Source organism: Acromyrmex echinatior, chromosome 3 (assembly GCF_024713525.1).
Source record: "Acromyrmex echinatior isolate Ae372 chromosome 3, ASM2471352v2, whole genome shotgun sequence".
Classification (NCBI taxonomy): domain Eukaryota; kingdom Metazoa; phylum Arthropoda; class Insecta; order Hymenoptera; family Formicidae; genus Acromyrmex; species Acromyrmex echinatior.
The window spans coordinates 18,743,170-18,755,516 of record NC_141854.1 but is presented as its reverse complement, the minus strand read 5'-3'; the positions used below and the strand labels follow the sequence as shown (position 1 = coordinate 18,755,516).

At 30.3% G+C, this 12,347-nt stretch overlaps 2 protein-coding genes across 9 annotated transcripts in view; one reads left to right on the top strand and one right to left on the bottom strand.

Moving 5' to 3' along the window:
• LOC105149025 (sex-regulated protein janus-A) overlaps positions 1 to 12,347 on the bottom strand; it is a 77,551-nt gene that overhangs the window by 17,245 nt on the left and 47,959 nt on the right. The gene's annotated exons all lie outside the window — the stretch shown is intronic.
• The window catches only part of LOC105149002 (phosrestin-2), a 56,013-nt gene continuing 45,110 nt past the window's right edge, over positions 1,445 to 12,347 (top strand). Inside the window, exons 1-2 of one of the 7 annotated variants that reach the window (XM_011061153.2) lie at positions 1,445 to 1,998; positions 11,939 to 12,258. In XM_011061153.2, coding sequence (XP_011059455.2) covers positions 12,169 to 12,258 — 90 coding nt within the window. In that variant the 5' untranslated portion in view covers positions 1,445 to 1,998; positions 11,939 to 12,168. Of the gene's footprint in view, positions 12,259 to 12,347 lie in introns of all 7 variants that reach the window. The other 6 variants (XM_087404945.1, XM_011061145.2, XM_011061137.2 and 3 more) reach the window with 6 other exon arrangements.

Sequence of the window (12,347 nt, the reverse complement as noted above, 5' to 3'; positions counted from 1 at the left end):
GCTCTCTCTCTCTCTCTCTCTCATTTTCTTTTTTCATGAAGTTTTAAAATAAATTGATTGTAGAAAGAATATGAGTCACTTATTAAATTTTTCAATGTTAACAACAAACTGCTTAATTTTAAGTGAAAAAACGAACAAAATTATTTTTAGTAATTTAAATATAACATTTAATAATATTTTTTAAATATTCCTAATTCCTAAAATGCTTACCTATTAGATGAACAATTTTAATTTGGAACTCCTATCCTTTCTGTACTAAAAAAAAATAATAAACTTTACAATATATTACTACGTATACTTTATTTATCTTAAATTATGTTGAATTGTATGAGACAATTTATGTAACATAATTTCGAAAACACTAGAGAGTTAATACGCTAACTATTAAATTATCTCTTCTGGATGTTCTTCAAGTTTAATCATTTGGTCATTCGAAAATCTTATCGAAGCTTTCACATTCTAACAAGATGTAACATTACATTTTTTTCAAATTTTTGCGAGTCTTAAATTTGTGTGTTCTTTCTCGCACTTTCTTGCACTCATTGTTTATTTTTAACGTTTATTTTAGACTCTTAAAAGTCTGAGGTCTTTTCTTAAAAGACAAAGGTCTTATTTGCATTAAAAGCGTATCTACCTATTTCAAGATAAATGGGAAAAAAAACTTATTTTCAAATAAAATTGAATTCACCCTCTTTCAGCATTCGTTAATTTAGATATATTATAGAAAAAAATCTTGAACAGAAATATAATTAAATTAAATTTTATTTTCAAACTACACGAGAAATTAGTGACTCAAAATAGATATTCAAGATACTTTTTCCAAATTATTCAAAATATTTTTATAAAAAATAATTGCATATACACACAGAGCTTTAAGTTTCGAGCACACATAATATTCACCAGTGGTCAATAAAAACAATTTTCTTGCTTTATAAACATTTTTGGATTGTTTTTTCATGTTAATCTCAAATTATATGTATATATATGTATACATATAGAACATTTTTATATTAATATTTAAAAAATGTTAGCAGGTTTTATACTAACTACATATATATCATCTACAATGCATCAATTACGAATGCTTATTTAATATATATATCATATATTATATAATATATATGATATACAATGATATATGATTATATTATTCACGTGTAACTACAATTAGTTTGCATTGTGCCCAAACAACGTCACAAAACAATGAAAATAATTAATATTCCTTAATCAAATGTTAAACACGCAAACCAGCAGTACTCTGTAATACTTCAAATTGAAATAAATATAAATTGCGTAGATACTAATTTAACATTCTAATATGGAATCGTAGCGCAAAAATAAGCGCTAACTTTATTAATTATATAAAATATAATTTTTTTCTAAAATTCGTTACAATAACGGCGAAAATTTAATCAAATAATACAGTAAAGGAGATACGGGTTGATGAAAAGCGATATACAATTATAATCACTTGCCACAACAAACGCGCCTAGCTCGTTAACCTGATCATTTCGACGTGGCCGTCGGGGATTGACGAGAATCGTTTGTCCGATGACGACGGTACGTACAAGTAAAGCTTCGGCGTTTTCTGACGACTCCACTGAGGATAAATTCATCGGTGAACGCGTCGAGAATACTGAGATGCGTGCAAAAAGTTTTCACGTTTCCACGTACCGCCGGCATCAAGGAGAAACTTGACGCCGATTAGCATTGCGCCCTATCCGCGTCGCGACGCCTGGCGTTGAGCGCGTCAGTAGACGGCGAACCGTGTTACACGACGGACGTCGGGCGAACCGTCGAGTTCTACTACTTATCACGGCCTAAGCGATTCCGAACGGCACTCGCTCCGCTGCTAGTCTTCGAGTGAAACGGAATCGAACGACATCACGCACGCGGAAATATCGTTGTGTGTTAGGATTGTTTTTTTCATGACGAGAGAAAAACGAAGAAAATTTATCGCGTAAAGTTCAAAGATCTGGGAAAATTAGGAATATCTGGGTGAGAATCGCTATTATCAAGATAGAGATACATGAGAAGAAAGGACCTTCCATTAATCTTCGCCTTCTCTCCGTCCCAAATACATATAGAAATCAATCTATAGTGAAATTCTAAGCTCTAAGCTTGTTAGAGTTATATCGATATCCTTATTCAAATAACACAGAAATGCGAATATCCTGATAATATACATTAAAGAGGATTGTTTGAGAATAATAACAAACTGTCAGTATTCAAGCATAGGTACATATGTGACGCATTTGAATTCTTAAAGAGCGCTTCGGGAAAAATTTACCGAATCGCAATATCATACTGCTAGCGAAGGAATAAATGAAAGAAGCTTTCCCAATTCTTTTTTCTTGAAGATCAATACGGTTGTAAACGATGTTTTGGCATTTATGGTCCATCTTTAATATATTACGATGATTCGCTGAATTGATGGTCATATTGCAAGATGATACCTCGATGCTCACGTCGTAAGCAGTATTCGTGAGTAAAACAACTCGTGCGCAATACTATTAGCTCGGAGCCGAATGAATAATCGGCATTGATTCGCTCGCTATATTACGACGTATATTTTATCATTAATTCGCCATTTTTACCCGATTGCATTCCCACTATATGGACGAGAATAGATTTTATTCGAATGGAATGGCCATTAAGTATTCGCATATGCGAAAGAGACAATGCTTTCCACGTGGTCGGTGATTGTTATAATTAATTTTTAATTTTTAATGAGTTGCATAAATAGCCCGTCGTTTTGCACGAATGAAATATCAAGTGATTTAACATTGACGTTAAATTCATTTAACATGATAAAACCTTCTGAAAGTGACCTGTAATTACAGAATGATAGATAACAGCAAAACATTATTCAAATTGAGAACTTGAGCTACATATCGTGATCAGCATCAAACAATGTGCTAATGATTTTTTATCCACCCAAAACTCTGTAAATTTTTGCAGTTATTTTAGTGATTATTTTATAAAAAAAAAAACAACAGTAAGATTTTTGTGCATGTGCGTAAAGTTCTATTGTTTGTTTCCTAATTATAATGTAAACAGAATTGCTATCCTCAATTTTTTCAATTTTTTATTCAAGATATTTATATTAATATGATTAGGAAACAAATAAATGGAACTTTAATACATATGTACATATCAGAAAAAATTGCTGTTTTTCTTTTCATTTAATTTCTTACGTAAATATATAAGTTATAATACTTAAATCTGTAAATCTAAAAGAATTCATATGATCCTTATACTCTCGAAAATTTGATTTATCGATTCTTTTTTTTTAAATAATATAAAGACTCACACTATTCAATTAATAAAAAGATAGATTTAATAGATCTAAATTAAAAATAGCCTTGTCTGACCTATTTGTGATATTTCAAAAAGGGCATATTTTAGAAAAATATTTGCTTTAATATTACAGTTAGAAAGGAATAACCAGTCGATCAGCAATAATGGATGCATAATGGTGTGTAATTTATATCATCGTTGGAGCAAGTGCACTTTGAAGCTTGACTGGATAATATATATGCTTTGCGTCTCGTTTGTGCAATCTAATGCCGTTATATTTACCAAATACACGGTCAAGCTAGTTTCAGGTTTTGTTTATACTTGTCGTTTCTCGATAAATTCCCAAGAGATGGGTTTACATAATTCTAGCTTTCTACCTAATCTAAAATCTAACTCACTCATTCCACGAACTTCCTCAATTTCGTGTGTCATGACGAGAAATGCTCGGAAATCCAAACGTTCATTACCTTTTAGAGGCAAAATGGTTGGTTGAATTTCTTTCAACTGTACCGTGCGCAATTAAAAAAAAATCGTATAGCGATGTTGAGTTTTCAGAATGCGATAATTATAATAGGAAGTACAGTATTTTGCATCTTTAATAATATCTACTATTCCGATCAATGATGTTTAAGACATTCTTGGTGGTATTTACTACTGTAAGTTCACACTGCTCAACAATTTCTATAATTACGCAGAGATCGTAAAATCGATCCCAGACGAATAATGCGATCTGTTGCATCATGTACAGTTTACATTGCGAAATATCATAATCTGACTAGGTCATGTAAACGTAAACAAAGTTTTAAAGTACTCTGTGATAAAGTGCTTACTATTTTAGATATACAGAAGATCGGAAAATGCACTCTCGCGTGAAGTTTAGTCTCTATAGAATTCACAAAATTTTTAGTGCAACGTGCAATATGAAGATGCATATATATATGGGAACGTAAGAAGCTTGAAATAAACAAAACTTTATCGCTCTGTTTTTGAAATTCCATAAAATTCTCGAAAATTATTACATTTCGTATTACAAATATTTTATTGAAGTTTAAATGAAATTTTTCAAGTTTCTTACAGCGAAGATAGTATAAATTTAAGTATTAGTATAAATCCTCATAACTTCTATAAAGCCTCGATCTACATAATATGTAAGTCGCAGGTCGCAAATGAAACGTGTATTTCAGATTAGAACAGATCACAGGTCGCAACACACAGGACGCGAAAGTGAAGTTCACCCAACTTCCTGCATTCTGCGTTCTGTGTCCTGCAATCTATTATAATTCAAATACATTAGGTTAGTTTCTAATTTTGTGACCTGCGATCTTCGTTCTGCGTGCTTGTAGATTGAACTTTATCGTTACATTTATACATAATTAAAAAATATTTATTTGATAATAATAATAGTAGTTCGCAAAATGATACTATACTAATTGCACTAATTAAAATAATATTTGAATACATATATTCATTAAAAATTTTCCTTTTCATATAGCTTACTTTTATTGAAATACAGCTTTATTTAAATTTTTTGTTTGGTAACTTGCTACTAAAATTCGGAAAAAATATAAAAATAGACGTAAAATTCGAATAAAATATAAAAATAGACGTAATTGACACAAGAAAAAATTATGAGACAATAATAGCTTCGTATTTGAAAGAGGATCCGTTATCTTAAAGTCGATAGTCCACGCAAAGGATAATGTGATCGAATGAAGTAGATTATATGAGCGGAATTACATGCTGTATATGTGGAACGTGTATACATACGGCGCATCGAGCAAATAGACTCGTGTCCTTTGTCTGATCTACCGATGTCCGATTTATTGTTCTTTTCTACGTCATAGAGACCAAATGTCAGCCATGAAAATGTCTTTTGTGCTGTGCCGTACAAGGAAATAGCCAACCTTCACTGCAAAACTTTCGTCTTTTGCTTCCTTCTCTTAAAGTTATTTCAAGAAAGAAAAGGATTACCGTACAACAGGAAAATTCTTCAAACTTCGACAGATATTCCTTGTATTTCCATTTGTAGAAACTGCTAAAGGGAAAATTAATCTTTTGTTAAACGCGAAAATTAATCTTTTGTTAAACAGCGCTTATCAAGACAGGTAAATGAAACGGTAATTAACCGAGGATCGATAGGATAGGATAACCTTCACGATGTTAGGATTAGATATTTAACATCTTGATTGCAACGTGACATTGTCTGTGTCATCAGTACTTTGCCATCAAAACCGTTACGGTGTCCCACTTCTTTTACTGACTTCACTTTATTATTTTCATCAATGCATTACGTGCCTTACCATCTATAGTAGTTTAGACAATGTAAATAGTAATATGGATATGAGTTTGTATGCCGCGCAAGTTACTTCGCTACAGTTCGTATATGCGGAAAACGTCACGATTATTATTATATATGTACTATTACGAGAAAATATTGATCGAATTTCTGTTACGTATTGTATCCAGTTTTATCATATAATTTTATTCTTATATAAAACAATGCAAACACTGTACTAATGTCACCTTTCAAACTGACCCCGTTACATAAACAATAAGGCTGATGAGTAATCATTATTTTTATAATTCATAATTGTCCTGTATAATTAAATTGTCATATAAAATCGTATTTATCTGAAATGTAAAAGTGTATACGTTCTTAGATTTTTTTTCTTTTTCATATACTTAACATAATCAAATTCAAATAAATATGTAACAACGCATTATTTTTATTGCGCAGTAAAAAAATATGCATACAAATATCACGTTATGAAAATATATGTAATCATAATTGAAAAGTTAACGAAGTAGTGTTAAATTCTTAATACATTGTTGAACGACAAATTTCACGCTGGAAGCTTCATGATGATTTTACAATCTACATTGCATAATGTATAACTAGTAACTACCCAAATAACCGTTGCAGAATATTGAATTTGACGTGTATCGAATATTTGCGGCAAGATTAAAGTTATCTCATTTTACGTGCGGAAAAACACAATTTCCGCGCAAATTCGATATATAATCGGTACAGAAATACACTTGTGTGATTTAATCTTTTAAGGTTGATCAACGTGACGAATTCCACAATACACTTGGCGCAACCTCAGCTCGTTCTCCTCCTTTATTACGATCGTAAATCATCGTTCGCAGCAATCTTCTCGTAATACGCTTGTGACATTGGTAAATCCTCTCGGAAACTTAAAGAAATACTTTTTAGGATCATATATCGCGCCAATCGAATTAGGTCGAATTTTATATTATCATAATATACTATATATTCATAATGTTTACCTTGCAAAGTGATATTTCATTACACAGTTAATATCATATTGAGCGCTTATGAATTAAAACAAATTTTGCTCTCTCACAAGAAATAAGTTTTAAAAACTTCCATCTTATAATTTTCGTAGGCTCCATTTCCATTCAAGTAATTCAAATTTCGTCAAAATTTATTTTTCTTAACAATCTAAATAATCTCCATTCGTAAGTCCACATATCTTTTACACAATTAATCGATCGAATCGATCAAATTGAAGTTAAACAACAATTAAAATTTACTTACAAAGAGTAAAGAAAATTTACATCTATATTGAAAAACTTATATTTTATGATTTTTATAAAGTTTCATTTATTCAAATAAAATTTATTCGTAAAAATCGTAAAGATACATTTTTTTTTAATTAAATTGATTTTCATTTGTTTCAAAATCCCATCGATGAAATCAATCAAGTTCTAATGATTTTCGATATCGAAATTAAAAAAAAGAACGTTTTATTTTTCTAAAAGTACAATACATGCATGGAACATGGTTCTCGAATAAACGACCGCCGTTTATTTTTAAAACTGCTATTTCGAAGTCAATGGTGATCCATAATGCGTCCAGAGCAGTGCACGATGAAGATGGATTTCGCGGTGGAGTCCAATTGCGTAGTCAGAATGATGTAATGCACGGAATTTCGCGACGAGGGCAAATAAGCAATAAAATTTTCTCTTGATATTTCAAGAGAGCAGATTTCTTTTAATGTCAAGATTCTTCTCTCTCTTCTCTCTCTTTTTTGCATCAACCAAACATTCAATTAGCGTCGTCTTTCAGGTAACATAAAATAATACTCACCCTTAAAGTACACTCCTAAAATTTAAGAGAATATCGCAAACGGAATCGCTATAATCTTTCCTACTTTCTAAATTTGATAGCCTTTATACGACGACCATATTTACTGACGACCCAAAAGAAATTTTCCTCTCTCCGCGATTTTCTCTCTCTTATCAAGATAACATTATCTTCTTTCAACTCATCGTTTCACCAGCTTAGTCATAAACAACGACATATAATCAATTGTCTTGTAGAAGTTACTGTTCGTCGCACAAAGCATCAATCATATCGGTTGCGTTTAGCAGAAAAAGCTTTATAAAATTCTTTAATATGATTAGTTTATGTATTTTTAGATTCAGTGAGGAACTAAAGGCAAGACCAATCATATTAAAGAATTTTACAACAAAGCTGTTTTTTCTGCTGAACGTAACCATGAGTGGCAACCACATCTTTCCATAATCACATAAAAATATTCTCGCGCAATTTCTGTTGCGCGTTGGTATGTGCGGACGACAATGGAAAAGTTATTTAAATGAGTTCGAAACTTTCGAACGCCAGTAACGTTGTTCTCGACAACACGAGATTTACGCTTGCCTATCCGCATACTCATCGAAACTCGACAACTGTCACTAATGAATAAACTGGTAATTAAAGTCGGTTCACATTCCCCACAAAGTGGATAGTATAGAATTAAAGAGTTCGAATACTGCCCTAACAAGCTTTACCGCAAATGTTCTTCGAGATCCTTTTTATTTATGCTATTTCGAACGAACGGGTTACTACTGCTTCAGTCGATTACTTTTCCGATATCGTCAGGTCATTCTAACTTCTTCAAATATAGTATAGTAAACTTTCTATCATTTCCGTTATATATCAACCTATTTCAAAGAGCACGGTGACGTACGTGATGAAAATACGACGTATCAAATCATTCATCATTTGAATAAAATGCTATTTCTTTTTAACATTGTTTATATAACATACATACATGTTCATATATGTTTCATTGCTATTGTCGAAACGCGCACTAAAGGAAAAATAATGCTATATATAAAAACAGTTAGAGAAATTTAATTGACCAAGGCTTTTTGTTGCGTTGTAAAAGCTATAACATTTCATTTACAGGATATTGCGATATTGCGATTTTAATTAAGTAAACTTTATGTTTAATATAATCTGATAACTTTCATGAATTCCAACCAACGTTGAACGTGCGGTGTATCTTAAAAAAAAATCGCGTCTTTTGCACGAACTTTTTCTTTATTTTTCAATTTGAATTTATAATTAAATGTTACGTATATATAGAAGTTCCTAAAATGATGAACACAATCTGAAAATAATCTGATTATTGAAGCTATACTCGGGTAAGATTCGGATCAGAAGGACTTTCTGACATAAAGGAATACGCACGAAAGCACAATTTCATGAAACCTGCAGCTGAAACGCATATCCTGGTGCTAAATTATTTCACATTTTTCAGACTTTGGCATTACCACGTAAATTTTCTTTTAGATATTTTGCAGATATCAATAAAAATCATATAAAAAAAAGAAAATTTATCGTAAAATGCTTGTTCAAAAGAAAAAAAGGGACAAGCATTTATTGAAAAAAATAAATAATATAAAAGTAAAAATTATTTCTACAGCATCATGCTGAAATATCGAATCCATCAAAATGGATAAGCAGAGAAAATAGAGAAATAAATTATACGATAAAAAATATGTTTCTCATTACTTACATTTTTCCGTTATTTATACGATTTGCTACAGTTTGTATTATTCATTTTATGCTGTATAATTTTTATATATTACTTTTGCAAATTAGACTGGATTGAAATTAATTCTGCTCTCGAAACAGTCTGAATAATTTCACGTTGAACGTTGGCATCAGTTTTCTAATACATTTTTCCACGAATACTACATTTATGCTTCTAAGCCATTAAAAAAACACACATTTATATTTTTTCATGAGATCTTTTGCGCAAATTATCTTTTTAATATTATATGTTTTTCAAGTAGTTTTTAAATTGCATTTTATATATGCAAATATAAAATATATTGATTTAAAATACTTTTTATCTAAATATTTTTTTATTTTCTCTCGTCGACTACTATTATTTCAGTATAAATAAAAATGTCTTAATATTTTACTCAAATAAAACAATCTTTATTTAAATAAAAATATTTTTATATGTTGTACATCAAATTTCTGTATATAATGTTAACATTATAAGGATACGTGTCTCTCTCTCTCTCTCTCTCTCTCTCTCTCTCTCTCTCTCTCTCTCTTTCTCTCTCTTATTTTAATATTATTATAATATCATTCAAATTAAAATGCAATAGTCTTGTATGTATATTTATTATTGCACTTCTGATTTTTCATAGCTAAGTAAAGTCATGACATTGTTATCGTTATCTTACGTTATTATCGATCTTATTAACCATAGCATGTCTCTTCAATTGCTATCATATATACAGATTATGCTGATAAATCACTAGGGATAGTCAGATAAATTTAGAAGCCTTATCTAAGTAACTCTACATCCAGTTCAATTCATTGAAAACTCTTAACTATATTTTTCGTAGTTGTACAAGGTTGGCCATATTCGACGGAAAGATGTTTTTTTTTTCAATCATGGGAAACGTCGTTACTCGATCTAACATCTCTGTCAAAAGTTACAGTGTTTGCCAGATCTTTCCGTCGAATATGGCCAACCCTGTATTATCATCAGCTAGACGTTTTCAGATACTGACGCTGAATACTAATAGATTTTTTCGAACACGAAATTCAATGTCAGTCGATGTTAGATATCGCGTAAAAATCTTTAATTAATAGGATCGAATAGTGACATAATTCATCAAAGATTTTCAACACATTATTATATTTACCCTTATTAAATATCTTATCTAATATCTTATCGTTTATGGAAATAATTATAAATTGCATATTTATTTTTAAATTATCAAAATGGATGTTATTTAATTTGTTTATAATAAGCAAATATATAACAAGATAATTCTGAAAATTTTCTGATTTATAATTAAAATTTATTTCCAATAATTATGATTTAAACAGAAATTAAAATAAGAATAAAAAATATATAAGGAAAAGAAAAAAAATAAAAATAAGAAATAAAAAATAAAATATTGAAATGAATAGAAATTTTGACTCTTTCTTTACTGATAAACAGTTGATCTTGAACTGTTGTACATTCGCATATATTTAAGTATGAAATCAATTTCTTATCGTTCATCTTTCCGTTGAAAATGACTCGAAAGTAAATCAAAACGCATTTGACTCTTAAATATTGTATGTTTTGCTAATATAATCAATTATTAAATTAATATATTCTAAAAGATTTGCGCACTAATTACTGTACTGATTCCTAATATCTTGTTTTACTTTTCCTTTTACTTAATATTAAGAGTCCTTATTCAATTTATTTATGAATTTTAATCATATCTAATGAATATTAGAAGGTAGAACAATCTCATCTAAAAGCATAGGTACCACATAATGGATATAAATAATTAAACTTTTTCCATCAGCACTTAATTTCTATACAAAGAGAATTATTGGGCGCAAAGAATTACAGAGGAGTCTTATTATCCACTATTCGAATAAGAAAAGAAAATTGCCATTAATCGTTACTAAAAGTCGAGAAATTTCTTCGCTCAACTTTCTTAATCCAAGTTTTGAATACGATCGTTTCATTTTTAGAGTTCTTGTCACATACATTCTAACCATTAGCTTTTTTAATGTTTCATTAAACGTCAGAATTAATTAATCTTGAAAATAGAGATTAATAAAAATGTTACATAAATGAAGATTCAAATATAGTTTCTTACATGAAATAATCATGTGATAAAAAAAGTGACATAAAAAATATCATAGTCAACTTTCAACATTTATAAAACAGTAATAATCTGTTAAATAAAATTATAATTTACTTTCTATTATAATAATTTCTTCACTTTTTCTATTATTTTAGATTCTATAAATATCGCTAAATAAAAATATGTCAAATATTTGCTGAATCACAGTTTTCACTAAAAGTAAGAAAATAATAAAGAAATTTTTGCAACGAATAATTGAAAATAAAAAGCGTTGCTATATAGTAAAATTAAATGAATTAAATTTTATTAGCAAATAAATTGGTTAACGAAAATATATTTCTAGAGATTTTGATTTGTTCCTTTTACTCTTTCGAAATATGTATTTACTTGTTATTTTTCACAGTATTTCATGAATTCACACAATATCTGGATAAAAGAGAAAGGAATATAGAACTTTAGAAAGAATATTTTTTCACTCACTACCAATCCAATCCAATCTCTCTCTCTCTCTCTCTCTCTCTCTCCCTCTCTCTCTCTCACTCACTCACTCACTAAATTTACGTAGCAGAACTTTAACAGAACACGTGTATAACGATCAGTTAGGTACTAACAGAACCTTGACACGTGCCCTTTCATCGATTCGAGTATCCAGGATATTCCTATTTCCTGCTACGCGAAGATCACCGAATTCAGATCTAATTCTATGAAGGAAATTTAAAACGAACGGAATGAGCCAGCGCGAAATTATACTCCGTGAAAACAGCAGAAAGCAATTTTGATAAAAATGCGGTATTACCTTGTTTGAGCACAAACAAAAGACTTCAGTTAAAGTAGTAGCACGTGTAAGTGGTGTATGTGAACAAGAGAGTTGTGTGCGTGATCGTGTATTGCTTATTGGGCCTCTGCTGTGGCCGTACTAAAACGGGAAAGGACGAAGAGATGGCGGAAAACGGCAATCATGTCACGCCAAGTGAAGCCGTGGTTCAATCTAACGACGAGGAGCAACGAAAGGAGCTATATCCTAACACGGTAAGTATTATAATTAATTCCGCCGGAGAATGCGAATGAAATAACGAGGAAATTGCTGATTACAACTGTCCTCACTTGGAAATATGACG